This window comes from Lepidochelys kempii, chromosome 8, assembly GCF_965140265.1.
Source record: "Lepidochelys kempii isolate rLepKem1 chromosome 8, rLepKem1.hap2, whole genome shotgun sequence".
In the NCBI taxonomy this organism is placed as follows: Eukaryota; Metazoa; Chordata; order Testudines; family Cheloniidae; genus Lepidochelys; species Lepidochelys kempii.
The window spans coordinates 14,354,183-14,376,165 of NC_133263.1; the positions used below are offsets into that span (position 1 = coordinate 14,354,183).

At 40.1% G+C, this 21,983-nt stretch overlaps 1 protein-coding gene across 16 annotated transcripts in view; it reads right to left on the reverse strand.

Annotated features, from left to right (window-relative positions):
• RAPGEF6 (Rap guanine nucleotide exchange factor 6) overlaps positions 1-21,983 on the reverse strand; it is a 227,820-nt gene that overhangs the window by 113,899 nt on the left and 91,938 nt on the right. Inside the window, exon 1 of one of the 16 annotated variants that reach the window (XM_073355616.1) lies at positions 15,155-15,223. The exons of 14 other annotated variants lie outside the window; for them this stretch is intronic. Coding sequence is in view for 1 of the 2 variants with exons in the window: in XM_073355615.1 (XP_073211716.1) it covers positions 2,219-2,272 (54 nt within the window). In the remaining variant the exon portion in view is untranslated. Of the gene's footprint in view, positions 1-2,218; positions 3,188-15,154; positions 15,224-21,983 lie in introns of those variants that run through there. One more of the 16 variants, XM_073355615.1, reaches the window with a different exon arrangement.

Sequence of the window (21,983 nt, forward strand, 5' to 3'; positions counted from 1 at the left end):
GGAACAGCTCATTGTTGGGTTGTTTTGTTTTGTTTTTTCTTGCCTGGCAAGGGCACTGAAAATGTGTTCCACCCTGGGCAGGAAAACAACTAGGGGCACTCCTGCTTAGGCAACTGGTGTGCTGTGACCACTGTTTATCATGCTCTTCATAATCATTGTTTCTTAATGCTGCCCATATCTGTTTGGTGTCATCTTATACTTAGATTGTAAAGTCTTCAGCTCCGGGACCATCTTTTTGTTATGTGTCTGTACAGTGCTGTGGGGTCATGATCCCTAACTGCTAGGTGCTCAAGCAATACAAACAAACACCACCACCTTCCAGCACAGAGGCAGTGATCCTTTTTGGGCAGTCATAGAATAACCTGCAGGGCTTTAAGCAATACTTTCCTGGCTTCTATAGGAACTTATATAAAAGAAAGGAGTGGCTTGTAGAATCTTCATGCAATTTGCACAAATTCACAATACATCTTTTTTCTGGTGACTACTTAGACAAAACATTAGCTTGCATGGACTATTTTACATTTGCCTATTCTATTCAATTTCTCACAATGTACTCTTCTCATGGTGATGGGCATCTTGTGTATTTACAATGAGATTTATTTTTTATTAGTCATACTTTTACACTGTTTCAGTCACACAGGCTAGTGACTGACCAGTACCCAGATTCACATAGAATCATAGAACATCAGGGTTGGAAGGGACCTCAGGAGGTCATCTAGTCCAACCCCCTGCTTAAAGCAGGACCAATCCCCGATTTTTGCCCCAGATCCCAAATGGCCCCCTCAAGGATTGAACTCACAACCCTGAGTTTAGCAGGCCAATGCTCAAACCACCGAGCTATGGCCTTTTTGGTAACATCAACAGTACTTATGCAGCAGTCCAACTGTCCTTTTAGGACCCCAACTTTTCCTCAAAAGATTGTTTAAGCGCAAGCATCATTATCCATGTTGTCTTGGTTAGGACAAAATCCTAAAAGAAAATCCTTCTTTAGCACTGTACGTGAAGACAAGACCTTAAGCATTATGGTTAGGGACCTAGATCCATACTTGGGAACATAAATAAAGGTGACCTGATTTTCTAAGGTACTTCACACCTGCAGCTCCCAGGTGCTAAAACAGAGTGAATTTCCATTTGCCTTTTAATTGACACAGAAAAATGATCAGACAAAAATGTAATGTATAAAAGAATTGTATATACTTGATTGTATGCCTCTCCTGTCCACTCCCACATTTTATATGCAACTTAGATTCCAAACTCTTCATGGCAGGTGTCATGGTTAAACCTTGGCTCCACTGAGGTCAATGGCAAAACTCCCTTTGACTTCAATAAGACCAGGATTTCACCCCATCTCCATACATTACAGCACCTAGCACAACCCAGCCCCCATCCTAACATGGACCTCTAAGTTCTACTGTAATAGAAATATGAAATAAGAAAAATAATATATACACATCTAGCCTCTGGCTGTTTGTAGTCAACTCAGATATAAGCACTGCCTTACTTCAGCGCTGGCAGCCAGCAAAGCTAATGAAACACAAGCAACTGGAGTAATTTTTTGAGAGAAAGAACCACACAAGTACTATATTAGTTAATGTCTTTAAAGGAGTCACCTCAAGACAGGTTAGGCTGCTTAGGTATTCTTGGTTTACATTATCTCCATTAAAAGAAAAACAGTTACACATAAAAACTGCATTTTGAAATGCACATAAAAATAATTAATATTATTTGAAGTTGTTAATTGTAAATACACAGCCCAGCTACTGAATTAACCATTTCTCCAATATTAAATCTCAGAAAGCAATAGCATAGCATAATATATCTTGAAAATTAAACCTTCAGTGGGTTAGAGCATCAATATTTATCAAGTTAACAATATGCACAAGCAGTCATAACCAATCTTATAAGTGTAATATTTTAGTAATATTCGGAGTACACACTGTAGACCTAAAATTCAAGTTCTGTGGGTTAAAACACAAGTGTTTTTACACAACCTTTTAATCTGTATACTATTAATATATTGATTGTCAGATTTCAAGATTCCTCCGCCCTTTTGGACATTATGCATGGATTATTCTTTTGGGATAGTTGAGTCCCACATCTCATGCAGAATAGTACGAAGGATGTTTTGAAAAGTTCTTAGATCAGAAACATTTAAACAGTACTATGTTTGTCAGTATGATTCAGAGAGAATTTATTAGTGACAAAAAACCTTACTTACTTTGGAGGCCCATGGCTGCAGACAATTGGCATAACAACGAACAAGAAAAGCCATTTCTTGGGCTGAGAAGGAAAGTTTCCTCTCTCAGATAAAAGCCAGAGAGGAAAACTATTTAGTAAAATCCGTATTCGATTCTCCTTGTAAATTATAAACTAAAAGCAATGGATGTAGATGCACACAACTGCTCAGGTTTGATTTTCACACTGATGAATTTGATTACAGCTTCTACTGTATCTCAGTAGTTTTCAGTGTTGCAGTGAGTTAGCAGCAGCAATTCCTATAAAAATGTTCCAGTTTTAAAAAGCACATAAATGAAAATCAAAATGTTTCAGTACTCCTGGCTCTTCAAATACAAATATCCATAGGTTCCCCCAAGCAATAGGCATGCAAGTGAAAGGTTGTGTAGAATGGAATTAATTCTGAACTGGATTAAAATTATACATTAATGTAACATTATACTAAAAGGTGAGACTTGAATTCTTCTAAGTCTTTCTTTTCCTACTAAAATGCAGGTAAGGCTGGTTTATCTTCCAGTTCCAAAACTTCACATTTTAATATTGTAGTTCAAATTAGCAAAGGTTCTTCTGCATCTTAGGCAACTCAGGAATCCCACACCCTTGATATTAAAGTTTCTTCTTTATATGCTTGCCCATCATAACTGCAAAATTCAATTCGTGTCCAGATTGCAGCTTCAGGATATATACTCTAACAGGTTTGCACTATGGAATGTCTCAGAACCTCTGCAAACCAAACCCTTTTTCTTTCTCTCTCTCTGTTTTATCGTGCAGAGTTTACAACTCTGCAGTATTGCTTAGTATTCTAATGCATCAGCCAGATACCATGGTTAATCCAAGCCTAGCTTTTCCAATTAAAACAATTATATAATGCACTATAAAATATACATCCACGGCTACGGCAAGACTGAACGCTGGAGTCCTAATTCCTACTATTTTTGCTTGCTTCTCAGCAGCTCCCTCAGGAGAAGCTTCCATCGATTGGATGCTCCGCAGCAAGATGAAATATCTAATAAGGAGGAAAGAGAGTGGGAGGGGAACTGAGCTAAAAGGATGACATCACCTGTATAGAAAGCCTTTAGAAACTGCATTAGATCAACTGGCTACTGTATCTGCAGATGCAGCTAGCAGAGCATCTTTATTGACCTAATATAAACACACATCTCTGTACAACCATTTAACAGAACGTTCTTGTTCTACATTATGTTTGTATCATTGTTATTATCTACCAGAGCACATACAATAACTATGAATTTTTTAAAAATCAGCTTCTCAAATGTGTCTCTATTTACACTTCATTTTCAACAGTATTCTGGGCAAGTCACATTTCTTATCTTTGTATTCAAGTTTAACACACTTCAGCGTAAAAAAATCTTTTCAAAGTAAAATAATTCCTGTTTTTCAAGTGTATGCCATATAATGACCTTGCTCTGGCTGTCATTTTTACATCCTTCTGTTCATTGTTTAAAGGGATTTTGTCCAAGAATTATATAAACTTCTTATTTGGAAGGAGATGTTCAAGTAAACCAAATGAGAAATCGTTTGAATGAAAAAAACAAACACGTTAAAAGTTGTTTTTTTAAAAATATCTGATTTTTTTAAAATCAAACTACTGCAATTCTCTGGTAGTACCTGAAAGAGCAACAATTCTAGTTTCTAATTAGAGGGCAAGAATAGCAAGATATTTTCTTTTTGCAGCTAACAACAAACACTTTTCAGCAGCTCCGTGGCTTGGATGGCAGCATAGCACACAGGAGACCTACTCCGGGTATGTCACCTGGGATTTCCTGCACCTTTGGGCAGGGAATGGTATGATGCACTCAGTTCCTAGAAGTCCATTGGCCATTACCATCCTCTAAGGAGGGGAAAAGCAACTATAGTAGCCCAAATCAAAGCCATTATTTAGTATTCAGGGTCTTTTTACTTCAAGTACAAAAGGGGGCACTATCTGTCCACTCAGTTCTCCATCTTTTTCCTCCATTCCCTTTTTCATAGTGTCCTCCCTCCACTTTCACAGGCCACAAGTTTCTGTCGTAAGCTCACCATCCACACCCAACACTATTTGCTGCCTCTAAACTGAATTGGAAATTAAAAGCCCTATCTTCTCCTCATCGACCAAATTGCAGTGCTGCTTCAGCTAGCTGCTAAGTGGTGGCAATAGCAATAAGTAGGCTACTAGCAGCAAAGCCCTTTTTTACTTCGATTCTGAATCAGGCTCTTTGAGGCTTGCCAGTGAGAAGCTTTGCTTCACCCATGTGCTCACCCAGGAGATTCTCATTTTCAAGAAATTGAGCTAAATCTGTTTCACGGGGAAGATACACACCTCATCTCAGACTAAAAACTGCTTATGGGTAGGGTTGACAACTTTCTAATTGCACAAAAACAAACACCCCTGCTCTGCCCCTTTTCTGAGGCTCCATCCCCCCTCCCTCTGTCACTAACTCTCCCCCACCCTCACTCATTTTCATCGGGCTGAGGAAGGGGATTGGGGTGCCGGGGGGGGGGAGCAGGGGGGGAAGGGGTGAGGACTCTGGCTGGTGGTGCAGGCTCTGGGGTGGGGCTGGGAATGAGGGATTTGGGGTACAGGATGGGGCTCCAGGCAGGGGCCAAGGGGTTTGGAGTGTGGGAGGGGGTGCGGGCTCTGGCTGGGAGCGTGAACTCTGGGGTGGGCCTGGGAATGAGGGGTTTTGGGTGAAGGAGGGGGCTCTGGGCTGGGGCAGAGGGTTGGGAGGGGGTGCGGGCTCTGGGAGGGAGTTTGGGTGCGGGAGAGACTCCGGGCTGGGGCAGGGGATTGGCATGCGGGAGGAAGTACGGGGTCCTGGCGGTGCTTTCCGTGGCTCCCAGGAAGCAGCAGACAGGTCCCTGCAGCCCCTAAGTGCGTGAGTGGCCAGGGAGGCTCCTCGCGCTGCCCTCACGCCCGCAAGTGCCGCCCCCACAGCTCCCATTTGTGGTTCCTGGTCAATGGGATCTGCAGAGCCGGCACGAGGGGCAGAGGCAGCGCAAAGAGCCTCCCTGGGCACCCATAAGCCTAGGGGCCGCAAGGACCTAGAAGTGGCCACCAGGAGTCACGTGGAGCTAGGGCAGGCACGGAGACTGCCTTAGCCCTGGGCCCCCACTGCACTGCTGATCGGACTTTTAACTGCCCAGTCGGCAGAGCTGACCAAAGCCGCCATGGTCCCTTTTCAACCAGGCATTCCAGTCAAAAACTGGAGGCCTGGCCATCCTACTTATGGGTGCTATGATTCTACTTCCACCTTGCTTTCCAGAACAAGGCCGTATCAAAGATTAGAGTTGAATAGGACTCTTCTATATTTTCACCTCAACTATCAGATGAGCTCACTTCCCAGCCCCATATCTTTCCGAAACTATCTTGAAAGACAAAGGATTTGTATCACATTCTTAAAACTGCCAATTTTGTCAAACAATGACAAAAAATGGCTAAAAGTATTTTAAGATGCAATTAATATTTTTGATTTTGTAAAATCAAGAGGGAAACAACTGCAACTTATTTGACATCTAGCATGTATTTATTTATAAGGTTCTCACACAGAGCCAAAATCTTTTCCTGTTTTACACAATGATATTTATTTTAGATAAATATTCCACCCTTGAAGTATTAAGCAGCACCAGACAGAGAAAATTTAATTCACTATTCTTTCCACAGTATTGCAGCACAGCAGGCTACAGGACAACTTCAGTCTCATTGCTATAAAGTGCGTTACACCTTTTGAAATGATTCATGCAATACTGCTGAACAGCGTTTTGAATATAAACATCAGGTTCAAAGCCACACAAATAAGAACCTTTCAGTTTTGCTAACAATCAGGGAATGTCCAAACTCTTCTGAGTTGTATTACTTGTTTTACTACAATTACTATAATTACAATAAAAAAAAAACACACACACACACACACACAACTAAAGGAAGCCTCTCCCCTTGTTTGCATGTGTACTGATAGCACACAAATTCTCTGGTTCAGCTAAACAAGAGATATTCATCTCACAACTGCATTTTAAACTGCTGCATGGTGCATGAAATTCAATCCACTAAAGAGTTAGGAGTAAATGCCATATTTTACAACTACTGTAAACACAAGCTCAATAATGGGAACAAAATTTTATTTCCTTCCAGTTTTGTCTTTAAGTGAAGATGACATCATCCTTTTCCTATTCCTACCAATCAGACTGAATCTACTGCAGTTCCTTAGGGAATGAATCCGAGACCCTGCATGCAAACCTGCCAGCCTAACAGCTATGAACAGGGTGAAAAAATTGACCTAATTCTATACTGAATTTTTTTTTTTTTAACCTTAGCTCCTTATGGTACTGTGCCACAAGTTCTTTTACAATGATTTGTTGAACATAAATGTCAGATCACAATACAACGGTGACTTGAGGAAAAATCTTTTGCAAAGATTGTTTAATAGTGATCTAAACCAAAATACAATTTTAAGAAATGTGCTAAAACCAGAAACAGTATTTCATTTTTCTCATTTTAAGATGAATCCCAATTTTTCATTGCATATGAAAGCTTTATTTTAAAAAAATAAATCTTGATCTGTGCTTCCTGAAAAATCTTCCTTGTTTCTCAATGATGCTTTCTTTTCATATTTGGAATATCACTCCATAGGATTATTTCTATGCATAGCAGTCTCCTTATCCACCCATAAATGTATCAGAATTTTCCCACTCTGCCTGTTAGACAATCAGAACACGGAGATTTATTTAACAAGACTAAATCATTGAAGAACAGGATTTTTAAACAAAAAAATGGCACTAAGACACTTATTTGGATCTTTTAAATTTATATTTGATTTAAATTGGATTAGAGATTTCTCCTCTTTGCTTAAAGAGATCCCACCAATTGAAATTATGCAAAATCATGTATATTTCACAGCTGACACCAGAAGATACCTCCACCAATAGTTACCAGTTTTTCCCAGATCAATCCAAGAAATGCCAGTTGTCTGAATATTTCAGCTGTGCAGTGAAGGTAAGCAGTGATATTAAAATCTGCATGCACTTGCTGAAAAGGCAAGATAGTTGCTTGCATGCCCAGCAAAAGGAAGGGTGCTGGACTTTTAGGACCGAAGACCAGAACAAGTCACAAACTGAGCACCACTCTGAGCAAAAAGGCATGACTGAAGTACTCAGCTACAAACACATTCTCTCTCTGCCATTTTGTTTGAGTACAGTAACTACTATACCCTACTACCAAGCAGGATGGGAGGAGGGGTTTGAGGGATTAAAACCAGCTGGCTGGAAAGCAATCTGCCATTTCACAAAATGAAGCAAAGGGGTTTGAGCCTAAAATAGTTCATTTTTCTCTCTGGCTTTGCAGGTATTAATTTCCAAGTACACAGCCTAATACACAAATATTCTAATGCTAAGAGCATCAGTATCAAGGGACTAGCATAAGATATTTGAGTATTTACATGAAAATGAAGGCAGTGATGATGGTAGAATGCTATATACAGTGGCAGATGCAGCACAAGCTGGAAGCATCCCCACACTGCCCTGATTTAGTACTGCTGGCGTGTGTGATTCCTTTTCCCCCTCCCCCACATCTAACTTAAGCATCTTAAGTGAATCATTGTATTTTGTGGCAAGGTTAGCCTCTCATTAGAACTTCAGGAATTCCTGTTTTTAAAGCAACTCTCCACCCTATTCCTGACCCTTCTGAACAAGGGAAATAGGACTTAGCTTCCCTCAGTTCTTTAGGGCAACGTTGCATTCTGCTATTGGTTACTTATGTGCATCAGTTTCCACAGCAGCTAAATGCTTACTAACATGCTGTAGAAAAATCTTTTTGAAAGGATCAGGAGGATTCATAAGCAGTGTGAAAATATGATCTATGCTAAGGGAGGGAGGGAGGCTGTCATCATCACTAAAGTGATGTAAGCTTCTAAAATTAGAATCAACGATACAGAACGAACAATAAAAAGGCACCATGGATTCAATTTCCCTGCAGCCTTGGTAGCTGTTCTACTCATCTTTTTTCAGCTGTTGCGTTAAACATGAAAAGGTCACCTCCCATTCAGAGCATTTGACATTTATATATTTTATAAAACTAATTTGAATTTTTATAAAGTGCTGTTCTCTTCTGAAGACTTGTATGTCTGTTATATACATATACTCTATCCACATATTCATGTAGCATCATGATCAGCATAACAAACAAGAACAATGCCATTTGGCATGGGGGAAGCACCTCTACCATGGATTTCAATTAAAAAAAAAATCTTTTCAACTACTTGAGCAGAGATGGGCCACAACTGAAACCTTCTGTCCCTACACCTCTCCCCTGCTGAAATTAGAAATCAGAGAGGGAGGGACTATGGAGGTTGCATGATCTGAGCCTACCACTCCGTACTGGGTTTCAGGTTGGATCCAAAACTAGAAGAGACTTGTTTTCTGGACCTGGTTTGAATACAGCCCAATATACTGAAAATCTTAGGAAGTGTCTAGTATTCCTCACTGAAATCTCACAAAAACAGCATTTAAGATTTTCCCATCACAGAATATTGCTCTAGACCAACACAGTATGCATCTGAACAATCTCCTCGGCTAGTTCTCATCTAATTGTGACATTAGTTAGCATTTCTAAATTTGAAATTGCAGTTTAAAACAAAAAACAAAACAAAAAACTACCATCACCAACAAAAGCACTGTTCATCTCTTAAAAGTCACATATATTTTAAATAGTTTAAACAAAAGCAAACAGTACATAACACAACATTATATAGTAGACAGCTCTCAGCCCTGGTCTACACTAGGACTTTAGGTCGAATTTAGCAACGTTAAATCGATGTAAACCTGCACCCGTCCACACGATGAAGCCCTTTTTTTCGACTTAAAGGGCTCTTAAAATCGATTTCCTTACTCCACCCCTGACAAGTGGATTAGCGCTTAAATCGGCCTTGCCAGGTCGAATTTGGGGTACTGTGGACACAATTCAATGGTATTGGCCTCCGGGAACTATCCCAGAGTGCTCTATTGTGACCGCTCTGGACAGCACTCTCAATTCAGATGCATGGCCAGGTAGACAGGAAAAGAACCGCGAACTTTTGAATCTCATTTCCGGAGACTGCGGGAACTATGGGATAGCTCACCACAGTGCAACGCTCCGGAAGTCAATGCTTGCCTCGGTACTGTGGAAGCACTCCGCCAAGTTAATGCACTTAATGCACTTAGAGCATTTTCTGTGGGGACACACACACTCGAATATATAAAACCGATTTCTAAAAAACGATTTCTATAAATTCGACCTAATTTCGTAGTGTAGACATACCCTCAGGTTCTGATGAGCCAACTATCACAATTTGTCTCTTGAACAATTTGGGGTACCAACAATATTCTCTTCCAAGAAAAGAATTTACAACGGAATTACCTTGAAGACAGAAACTTCCCGGATAAGGTTAAAATAATTAAAAGGCCCCTCAAACATTTTCTATATCATTTTCCTTACTGATTACCACTGCTTTGGAAACCTGAAACTGAAATTTTTTGACAGGTTTCAGAGTAACAGCCGTGTTAGTCTGTCTTTGCAGAAAGAAAAGGAGTACTTGTGGCACCTTAGAGATTAACCAATTTATTTGAGCATCAAATAATCAAATGCTCAAATAAATTGGTTAGTCTCTAAGGTGCCACAAGTACTCCTTTTCTTTTTGAAATTTTTTGTGTATGGATTACTCCTCCTCGCCCCCACAATCAGCAAACGCTGCTTTATTATGGTCAGGTTGTTTAGAAATATCAGCCTGCTGCAACTTATTTTTTAAGGGACTATAAGACATTTATTCTGAAAATGCACTCACATCTCTACATATACAGAAATTATTGATCATTTGTACTGTGGTAGCCTCGGTCACATTCCGGGTCTAACAACCTTGCCAATGTTCCTTCATGTATTAGAGTTTCATATTTTTTCTCGTACTCCATAAAAGATGTTTCAACAAGTGCACTATTTGATATGCTACACAGAAATCATCGATTTGAGAGTAATAAAGAACTCCAAGTAGGAAAAAGCAACATGAGTTTCTGGAACATTATAAATAAGCTTCTAAAATATTGGTATAATGATTAGAAGTCAATGAAAGATTTTGATGAAGCTCAAACAGCATCCAATTATGTGAATATTCTCTAGTTTACAACTGTTATTTTTGCAAGAGGCCTGCTAGCCACATTTATTATCCCTGAGTGTAAAGGAATCATAATCCCGATGTGTCGAAAGAATAGTAAATATGGCAGGCGACCAGCTTGGCTTAACGGTGAAATCCTAGATCTTAAACATAAAAAAGAAGCTTACAAGAAGTGGAAGTTTGGACATATGACCAGGGAAGAGTATAAAAATATTGCTCGGGCATGTAGGAATGAAATCAGGAGGGCCAAATCGCACCTGGAGCTGCAGCTAGCAAGAGATGTTAAGAGTAACAAGAAGGGTTTCTTCAGGTACGCTGGCAACAAGAAGGAAGCCAAGGAAAGTGTGGGCCCCTTAATGAATGAGGGAGGCAACCTAGTGACAGAGGATGTGGAAAAAGCTAATGTACTCAATGCTTTTTTTGCCTCTGTCTTCACTAACAAGGTCAGCTCCCAGACTGCTGCGCTGGGCATCACAGCATGGGGAGTAGATGGCCAGCCCTCTGTGGAGAAAGAGGTGTTAGGGACTATTTAGAAAAGCTGGACGTGCACAAGTCCATGGGGCCGGACGAGTTGCATCCGAGAGTGCTAAAGGAATTGGCGGATGTGATTGCAGAGCCATTGGCCATTATCTTTGAAAACTCGTGGCGAACGGGGGAAGTCCCAGATGACTGGAAAAAGGCTAATGTAGTGCCAATCTTTAAAAAAGGGAAGAAGGAGGATCCTGGGAACTACAGGCCAGTCAGCCTCACCTCAGTCCCCAGAAAAATCATGGAGCAGGTCCTCAAAGAATCAATCCTGAAGCACTTACATGAGAGGAAAGTGATCAGGAACAGTCAGCATGGATTCACCAAGGGAAGGTCATGCCTGACTAATCTAATTGCCTTCTATGATGAGATTACTGGTTCTGTGGATGAAGGGAAAGCAGTGGATGTATTGTTTCTTGACTTTAGCAAAGCTTTTGACACGGTCTCCCACAGTATTCTTGTCAGCAAGTTAAAGAAGTATGGGCTGGATGAATGCACTATAAGGTGGGTAGAAAGCTGGCTAGTTTGTCGGGCTCAACGGGTAGTGATCAATGGCTCCATGACTAATTGGCAGCCGGTGTCAAGTGGAGTGCCCCAGGGGTCGGTCCTGGGGCCGGTTTTGTTCAATATCTTCATAAATGATCTGGAGGATGGTGTGGATTGCACTCTCAGCAAATTTGCGGATGATACTAAACTGGGAGGAGTGGTAGATACGCTGGAGGGCAGGGATAGGATACAGAGGGACCTAGACAAATTGGAGGATTGGGCCAAAAGAAATCTGATGAGGTTCAATAAGGATAAGTGCAGGGTCCTGCACTTAGGACAGAAGAACCCAATGCAGCACTACAGACTAGGGACCGAATGGCTAGGCAGCAGTTCTGAGGAAAAGGACCTAGGGGTGGAACACATGACTTATGAGGAGAGGCTGAGGGAACTGGGATTGTTTAGTCTGCAGAAGAGAAGAATGAGGGGGGATTTGATAGCTGCTTTCAACTACCCGAAAGGTGGTTCCAGAGAGGATGGTTCTAGACTATTCTCAGTGGTAGAAGAGGACAGGACAAGGAGTAATGGTCTCAAGTTGCAGTGGAGGAGGTTTAGGTTGAATATTAGGAAAAACTTTTTCACTAGGAGGGTGGTGAAACACTGGAATGCGTTACCTAGGGAGGTGGTAGAATCTCCTTCCTTAGAAGTTTTTAAGGTCAGGCTTGACAAAGCCCTGGCTGGGATGATTTAATTGGGGATTGGTCCCGCTTTAAGCAGGGGGTTGGACTAGATGACCTCCTGAGGTCCCTTCCAACCCTGATATTCTATGATTCTATGATTCTAGTCTGTGGTTATTTACCCATTTGACTTTGTAGACTTCTAAAAGTTACAATGTATATTTATATTAAAGATGAATTTCACTATCTGTTTTCCAGGATGTGGTTTCAGCTGCTACAGACACTAGAAGTCCTTGTGGCACCTTAGAGACTAACAAATGTATTTGAGCATAAGCTTTTGTGGGTTAAAACCCACTTCATCGGATGCATGCTGTAGAAAATACAGTAGGAAGATATAGATATAGATACACACACACAGAGAACATGAAAAAATGGGTGTTGCAAGACCCACTATAATGAGAGTGATCAGTTAAGGTGAGTGGCTATCAGCAGGAGAAAAAAAAAATTTTCTAGTGATAATCAGAATGGCCCATTTCCAACAGTTGACAAGAAGGTATGAGTAACAGTAAGGAGAAAAAATAAGCATGGGGAAATAATTTTACTTTGTGTAATGACCCGTCCATTCCCAGTCTTTAATTCACGCCTAATTTAATAGTGTCCAGTTTTCAAATTAATTCCAATTCATCAGTTTCTCATTGGAGTCTGTTTTTGAAGTTTTTTTGTTGTAGTATTGTGACTTTAGGTCTGTAATCAAGTGACCAGGGAGATTGAAGTGTTCTCCAACTGGTTTTTGAATGTTATAATTCTTGACGTCTGATTTGTGTCCATTTATTCTTTTACATAGAGACTGCCTTGGCTAATGTACAGGGCATCGGGGCATTGCTGGCACATGATGGTATATATTACATTGGCAGATGTACAGGTGAGCGAGCCTCTGATAAAACCTAATCACATCAGCCACACTATGATGGTGTCCCCTGAATAGATACGTAACAAACCCCGTTGCCAACTCTGTCCACATATCTATTCAGGGGACACCATCATAGGGCCTAATCACATCAGCCACACTACCAGAGGCTCGTTCACCAGCATATCTACCAATGTGATATATGCCATCATGTGCCACCAATGCACATTAGCAACGCATTAGCATACTCTAGGCACTTGCCGGTGTCCTACGCCTGAGGCGATGACATGACTGGAAGTTTGCCACATCCCAGAAAACAACTGACAAGAAGATAAATTTTTATTTTCAGGATATGGCTTCAACCAGTGCAGACACTGTGGCTCAGGTGGGCAAGCTTTAGAAGAATACAGGATTTGTTTGGAGTGGCAAAAGAAAAAGTAGGTGAGGATCTGATAAAAGGAACAACATGGATTAAGTCCCAAATCCAGACCTAGCACCCCCCAATCCAAAGGGGTACACGAGCTCATCCCTGATGATGCAAAATTTCTCTAAAGCACCCACCAGCTGAAAGCTGCATGGGCTGAGGGGATCAGATCCAGGTAGTAGTACTTAGGAATAATATGAATCAAATGCCAGTGTTGCAGAGCTCACCCACAGAGACTTCTCTGTCTTCTCAAGAAGCAAAATTCTTCCAGTGGAATTAGAAGCAGCATTCCAGGCAGGAGAGACAGGCTACAGAATAGATCTTCTGGATTCAAGAATGAACCCAGAAAGATACAACCTATTTGAAGTCTCTGTACCTTCAAAAAAATGAACTAAGAAGGGGATTTCCAAAACAGTTAAGAATGAAAAAGGAAAAAAACTCTCAAGACTCCTAGCATATGCCAGAGGGTTGCTTTGGGGCTCTTTGGATTCAGATAAAAAGTTTGGCGAATCTCCTGCATAAAATTAAATGAACAAACTAACGGGGGGGGGGGAGGGGGAGAAACTGTGATAGGACTTCTAGAAAGTCAAGTCTGCATGGAGAGGATCATACACCAAGGCTGCTACCTCCTCCATAAGATAGTCCAAAATAATGGCCACCAAAGCATCCACTTTTCTCAAAAGGAAGTTACTGGGAATTCAGTCTAACAGTTCCAGAAGGTTGTATGGCTCCATGGAGAAACTGGGATCTAACTGGCACCTGAATGGGAAGTCTCCTACTGGAAACTTAGAGTGCACTGAACTGAAATCTGGATGGGGGATCGTTGAGATATAGGATTGCCTCTCCCCACCAACACTGTTTGTGATGTACTATAATTGTGATCAGTGGAGATGCTTGAACTAGTGTCCCAGTCTGTTTTACATAAGAGCAAGCTGCTGGCAAGGCATTTTCTATGAGGAATATGAATCTGAAAGGGTCTCTTCAGTGGTTCAGAGGATAAATTTGTTAACCTTCCAGGCTTGCTGCACTTTTTTCCTCTGGTATTTGGAGAGGGAGTGAATAAAGAGTTATGGCTGGTATGGGAGGGGAGAAGTAGATTGTTCAGAGGTTCCTATTATTATTGTAGGTAAACAAATATTCTTTTATTGCATGGACAGTTTATTAGGAATGCTATGAATTTTTATTTATTGTGTATTTTTATTTAGCAAAAGGTAAATTTGGAAAGGTAGTTCACATATTGGCATGAATAAGTAAATCAGAGCATATAAACTAAACAAGATTATAGGATGGACTAGTACTTCCCTCCCACAAGGGACACAAACTGCTGCAAGTTTGGTCAAGGGTTGGAGAATTCCCTAGTCCACTTACCACTGGGAAATACGAAGGTTTTCCTGGAAAGTTTGGGGTCCTAAGTCATCAATTTCCACAGAATTTAAGATTTCACTTTAAAATAAATTTTGAATGCTTTATGATTGTTAAACTATATGGCAGTCTTTCTAATACATGTGAAATAAATGTAAACTAACAGAGCATTGTTTTCTGGAGTTAGCATGCAGACAGTACCAGTGCATCTGCTGTTGTGCATTACTATGGCTAATATTAACTTAGTGAAATGAACAAGACTGTTCCATATTCAGAACCCTGTCCCCCAGAATTATGTTAATTGCAGGCTGACACTTGAAGAAGCATAAAGTAGCAGCAAAGGTAAATGCTGAAGTTATTTAGAAACAAGGCCAGAAAAAACAGAACAATGGAGACCTGTGCTTACCCTCAGAGGAGGGAAAAGAGAAACCTCCTCCTCCCTTACAGCAATCAGAGGGGTAGAACTTCAAATATGTTGATGCCTATAAGAATAAGGAACTAGCCTGTGACAATAGATATAAATCAAAAGAGACATGAAATATAAAGACCTGACATAAAGTCAGTATCATCACCCTAGCAGAAACCCCCAAACCACTCCTTTCCCCACAGCAACTCAACATTTTTAAAGGCCTAATGCTGGAGATTCAGTCGATAACAAGCTTCACCTCTGAGTCTGTGATAAAAATGTCCTACCCAACATTTAGGAAACTGTGCAATCTTTCAGAGGCAATATAATAAACAGCTGCTGACATACATGATCGTTAAAATATATCCTGGCATATTTTTGAAAGAATGGGAGGACTGTTAATTCTAGGAACCTGGCCAAATTCCAATTTGAGTAAATACAGGTGCCCGCCTAAAATAAATTCCCCGCAGTCTCAATGGGATATAGTTTTCTTCACTTGTTATGTAATATTCTTGTATGCCATTAAATAGGTGCAAGTTTCACCCCAGAGCTGGTTGGATTTCTGCAGCAGACACATTTGCTTTTGTATACAATCTGTCTATATATATATATAATATGAGAGAGAGAGAGATTTTATATATAATCTGTAAAGTCTAAAGCACTAAGGGATCCTTCGGAACGTAAGATTCTAATAATATAAATATTGTGTTATGAATGTATTAGGGTTACACTAATTATGTGTCACTTTTTAAAACAATTTTCATTTTTGGGAAGATCAATTTTAAAGACAATATATACAGGGATTACCAGAAGGACATTTAATAACAGTATATAGTTTTCAAAATATCAAAATGTGCTATTTTGAAAGCTACATATTCTGTCTTGTTACTTGACAGTAAACCTTTAAGGATACAAAATAGGATTTTCAGATATACTTTTTCTACTCTATGTAGTAATAGTTCATAACCGCCAATCTTTTGCAGACTGCACATTAATTGATTTGGCTGGTCATCTGGAAAGCACCTGTGGTTTATACAAATTATCAAAAAAAATTTAATGCATTGCACCATTGAGCATTCAAGTTCCTGCTAATGATAACTATAACCAGTGACATACTATGCCATAGACAAGCGTTTGATGGTGGTGCAGCTGATAAAACTAACAGAATCAGCACTGAAAAATTAATAAATACAGACAATAAAATAAGTGAAAACTTGATTAATACAAACATTTGGTGGACCTTCCCACCCTTAAAAATGAAAGAAAAGGTACAATAAAGAAGCCATCATGGCAAAATCATCAGTGAGTACTAGATAGTTTATCTTCTTCCTCGTGCAGTAATCTTGGATGCCATTTTAAATCTGTTATATTCTGCCTCTCTTAGTCAATGAATTGGCATTTAGTCAGACAAGCAGTTTCCTCTAACAGTTGACACCATCAGTTAACAGCACTCTGTAAGTGATACAACTATCTAAGTCCTCTCCCCATTCTCCAAGACAAGGATGTCAGCCCTGCAATAATTCTGGTTTCTAGCTCACAGATTCAGCAGTTAGCAGTCTAGTCTCTCAGACAAATTTTGCTGCAGTTTTGTGAAATGTACTGTGGCCAGGCCTACAAGCCAGACACACATTCCTCTTTCCTCTAAACGTTGACACGGCATGCAAACTGCAGACTTAATTTAGATCTAGTGCATAAACAAAAGATAAACTAGTCTGTTCCTTCTAGACTGTTCAGGAAATGAATATACCACAGACGCAGCTTCTTTCTGCTCACACAAATAAAAATTTAAAATGACATGAAAAGGCCACAAATGCAAACACCTAACAATTGACATGAGTTTTTGCTTGGGTTCTTCCCCAATATATGTTCTCAACAAATCTACAAACACTGAAGACCTGTCTACTAATACATGTAATCCAGCTCATGGAAAAGAACATGAGCCGTTACAGCCGACAAAATGTTAACATCTAAGTTAGAAGACATAAGTGGCTATTGTAGAATTATAGGACTGGAAAGGATCTCGAGAGGTCATCTGGTCCAGTCCTCTGCACTCGTGGAAGGTCTAAGTATTATCTAGACCATCCCTGACAGGTGTTTGTCTAACCTGCTCTTAAAAATCTCCAATGACAGAGATTCCACAACCTCCCTAGGCAATTATTCCTGTGCTTAATCACCCTGACAGTCAGGAAGTTCTTCCTAATGTCCAACCAATTGCAGTAAGGGAGGTTTAGAAGTCCATTGCTTCTTGTCCTATCCTCAGAGGTTAACGAGAACAATTTACCTCCCTCTTCCTGGTAACAACCTTTTATGTACTTGAAAACCGTTATCATGCCCCCTCTCAATCTTCTTTTCTCCAGACTAAATAAAGCCACTTTTTTCAGTCTGACCTCATAGGTCATGTTTTCTAGATCATTTTTGTTGCTCTTCTCTGGACTCTCTACAATTTGTCCACATCTTTCCTGAACTATGGCACCCAGAACTGGACCCAATAATCCAGCTGAAGCATAATCACTGCAGAGTAAAGCGGAAGAATTACTTCTTGTGTCTTGCTTACAACACTCCTGCTGATACATCCCAGAATGATGTTTGCTTTTTTTTTTTTTTTTGCAATAGTGTTACACTGTTGACTAATATTTAGTCTGTGATCAACTATGACCCCCAGATACCTTTCCGCAGTATTCCTTCCTAGGCAGGTCATTTCCCATTTTGTATGTGTGCAACTGATTGTTCTTTCCTAAGTGGAGTACTTTGCATTTGTCCTTATTGAATTTCATCCTATTTACTTCATGCCATTTCTTCAGTTTGTTCAGATCATTTTGAATTTTAATCCTATCCTCCAAAGCACTTGTAACCCCTCCCAGCGTGGTATCGTCCACAAACTTTGTATGTGTGCTCTCTATGCCGTTATCTAAATCAATGATGAAGATACTGAACAGAACCAGACCCAGAACTGATCCCTGAGGGACTGCAATTGATATGCTCTTCCAGCTTGACTGTGAACCACTAATAATTACACTCTGGGAACGGCTTCAGAGTGACAGCCATGTTAGTCTGTATTCACAAAAAGAAAAGGAGTACTTGTGGCACCTTAGAGACTAACCAATTTGTTTGAGCATAAGCTTTCGTGAGCTACAGCTCACTTCATCGGATGCATACTGTGGAAAACACAGAAGATGTTTTTATACACACAGACCATGAAAAAATGGGTGTTTATCACTACAAAAGGTTTTCTCTCCCCCCACCCCACTCTCTGGGAACGGTTTTCCAACCAGTTATGCACTCACCTTGTAGTAGCTCAATCTAGGTTGTATTTCCCTAGTTTGTTTATCAAAAGTTTTACTAAAGTCAAGATATACCACATCTACCGCTTCCACCACATCCACAAGGTTACCCTTGTTACCCTGTCAAAGAAAGCTATTAGGTTGCTATGACACAATTTGGTCTTGACAAATCTATGCAATTACTTATCACCTTATTATCTTCTAGTTGTTTGCAAATTGATTGCTTAATTATTTGCTCCATTATCTTTCCAGGTACTGAAGTTAAGCTGATTCGTCTGTAATTTCCCTGGTTGTCCTTATTTCCCTTTTTATAGATTGGCACTATATTTGCCATTTTCCAGTCCTCTGGAATCTCTCCCATCTTCCATGACTTTTTGACGATAATCACTAATGGCTCAGATATCTCCTCAGTCAACACCCTGAGCATTCTAGGATGTATTTAATCAGGCACTGGGGTGATTTAAAGACAGCTAACTTGTCTAAGTGATTTTTAACATGTTCTTTCCCTATTTTAGCCTTGATCCTTCCTCTTTTTCACTGGCATTCACTATGTTAGATGGGCCCTTCAAAGTTCCTATGACCAAAAAAACAAATAAGTATCAAAAACAGAGAAGCTAAATTACCTCTTTGCATCAGTCTTCACTTCAAAAGATGCTGATAAGATACTTAGGGTAAAATCTTGTCCCCTACTGAAGTAAATGGCAAAACTCTCATTGAATTCCTTGGGGTCAGGATTTCACCCCTACTCTTCAAGTAATAAAGATGAGACACTATCAAAGTTTGAAGTGCCAAAAGACAAGGCGCTGGAACAAACTGAAGTACAGAAGAGCAATACATTATAAGGACTGGATGTTATTTGCCTGAGAGTTCTGAAGGAATTTAATAATGGATAAGGCTGAACTGTTAACAAAAATATGCAATCTCATTAGAAAAGATTGCTATTCCATATAACTAGAGGGTGGTTATCTTTTTAAATCTTTTTAAAAACAACCCCCCCCCCCCCCCCAAAACAGTGGTTGGGGTGATCCTGGAAACTACAGATCAGTAAGCCTTGTTTCAGTACCAGGTAAAATTGGCTATAATTAAAATCATAGTTAAAACAGATTACAAAACACGTAGATTAAGCATTTTACATGGGTAGAGAGAATGTATTGGATTAGTTCTGATCCGGTATGCTAGTTCTTATTCCTCCCACCACCCAAACAAGTGATATGTTCTCTCCCAATTACAAGATATTCTAGATTAACAACAAGATCCTCTGAACAGGATTACATTACTTAATGTACGATATATTTAAAAGAACAAGAAATTTGCCACTCAAGTACTCTTGATTAGCAGACTGCTGTAAAAATGGATACCTCTATATGCCGCCAAAATTATTATTTAAAAGAGATGTGAATATTAAAGTACACGAAATACATGTGGAATACATCCTAGAATACTTAAGGAGCTGGCTGAAGAGATCTTTGACCCATTAGCAATTATCTTTGAGAACTCATGGAGGACTGGAAAGATACCTGATGACTGGAAAAGCCAAAAAGAGTACCTATCTATAAAAAGGGGAATAAGTACCACCCAGGGAATTCGAGACCAGCCAGCTTAACTTTGGTACCCAGAAAGATAATGGAGCAAATAATCAAACAATCAATTTGCAGGCACCTAGAAGTAAATAAAGGCAAAGTAACAGTCAACATGGATTTGTCAAGAACAAATTATGTCAAACCAACCAAATGTCCTTCTTTGACAGGTTAACAAGCCTGGGGGATGGGGGTGGGAGGGAGGAACAGTAGATGTCATTTACAGTATCTCGACTTTCGTAATGCTTGTCTCACGTAACCCTCTCAAATCTATAATTCTAAGATTCTGTGCCCTGTTTCCCCTCACTTTGGGGCAATTTATACCCCCGGGGCATACAGAAGGAGCACTGCCTATGCTGCCCAAGCACAGGAATTGCCACTTTCCCAGACTCCGTTCTGCCTCGGTGCAGGGGACTAGACTAGATGACCTACTGAGATCCCTTCCAGTCCTGCATTTCTAGGATTAAGAAAACATAGCACAATCTTGGCATTTCTTTGGGATATCTCTTACACCTTCTCATCCACTTAGTATAAAAGAGTTAAACTGCTGTGTTTCAGAGAAAGGGCAATGTTAGTTTAAAATATACAGTACTGTGCTATTAATAAGGAAGAGGTTGAGATGTAAGTGATCACCACTTCTTGGTAGATACTTGTGTATTTTATAATTTATTATATTATTTGCAGTACGTATTATTTCCATTAAATTTTTATATTTAAAACGTGAGACAAGATGAGTGAGGCAATATCTTTTATAGGACCAACTTCAGTTGGCGAGAGACAATTTTTCGAGCTTACACAGAGCTCTTCTTCAGCTCAGGGAAATGTACTGAGTGTCACAGCTAAATAAAATTTACCTCCCAGGCTAATCTTTTGAAAGTGTGGTACAGGTTTCCTTTGAAATTCTCATAGAAAACCTTCACAACGCCTTTAAAAGTCAAGCCTAGGAAATTAATTCATAACTTTGCTAGACACTAACAAACATGGACTGAATAGAGAGACTGGATTTATGGCTTATTACAACAGTCTACAGCCCACTAAAACCACCCCACAGCTTCCCCCTACCCCAAATGACTGGAGAGGTGTTAACAGGCCACTTAACACACATTTCAAGGAACCATTCAAGGTGAACTACTTCTGCTAAACAATCTGTTCTACCTTGTATTTCACTGTGATGCTCTGAGTACGGACAAGTCTACAGTACAAAATTAAGTCAACATAAGTTACATCGATGTACAGCACCTGCAGTAATTAAATTGATTTGTGCATGTCCGCACTAGCTCCTTTTGTCAGCGGTGCATGTCCTCACTAGGAGCGCTTGTACCGATTTAATTGTCAGTAGGGGCATTTGTGGGGCACTGACAGCCCAAGCCCTGGTGTGGTTGGGATCTGGCTGTCTGGCACCAGGGACTGACAGCTAGAACAGTCTGATGTAAGCAATGCAGTGTCTAAACTACACTGTTAGTGACCTAACTACATCAACCCAAGTACTATGCCTCTCATGGAGGTGGAGTTATTAATTTGGTGTAGTGGGAGACTTTCATCAGTGGGAGCAACATTGCAGTGTAGACGCTTACAGAATTAGGTCAACATAACCTGCCTTAGGTTGACGTAACTCTGTAGTGTAGACCAAGCCTCCATTTCCTAGACCTGCTGAAGAGCTCTGTGTAAACTCAAAAGCTGGTCTCTCTCACCAGCATTAATTCACCCACTTTGTCTCTCTAATATCCTGGGACCAACTTGGCTAAAATGTTACATTTAAAAAACATCCTAGCTGCTTCCACATAATGACAGAATTTTTTTAAACCACCATATGCCATTAGATTATAAATTATGTATTATTAAAGTTAAATTTTACAAAAGCTGTACTTTTGACAGTGATCCCCTGAAACGTGTAAATTGTTGTGACCTGGTTCTAGTTTTTCCACATCTGTCAGAAATGCTTACTAAATAAATGACTACCCTTATGAGACG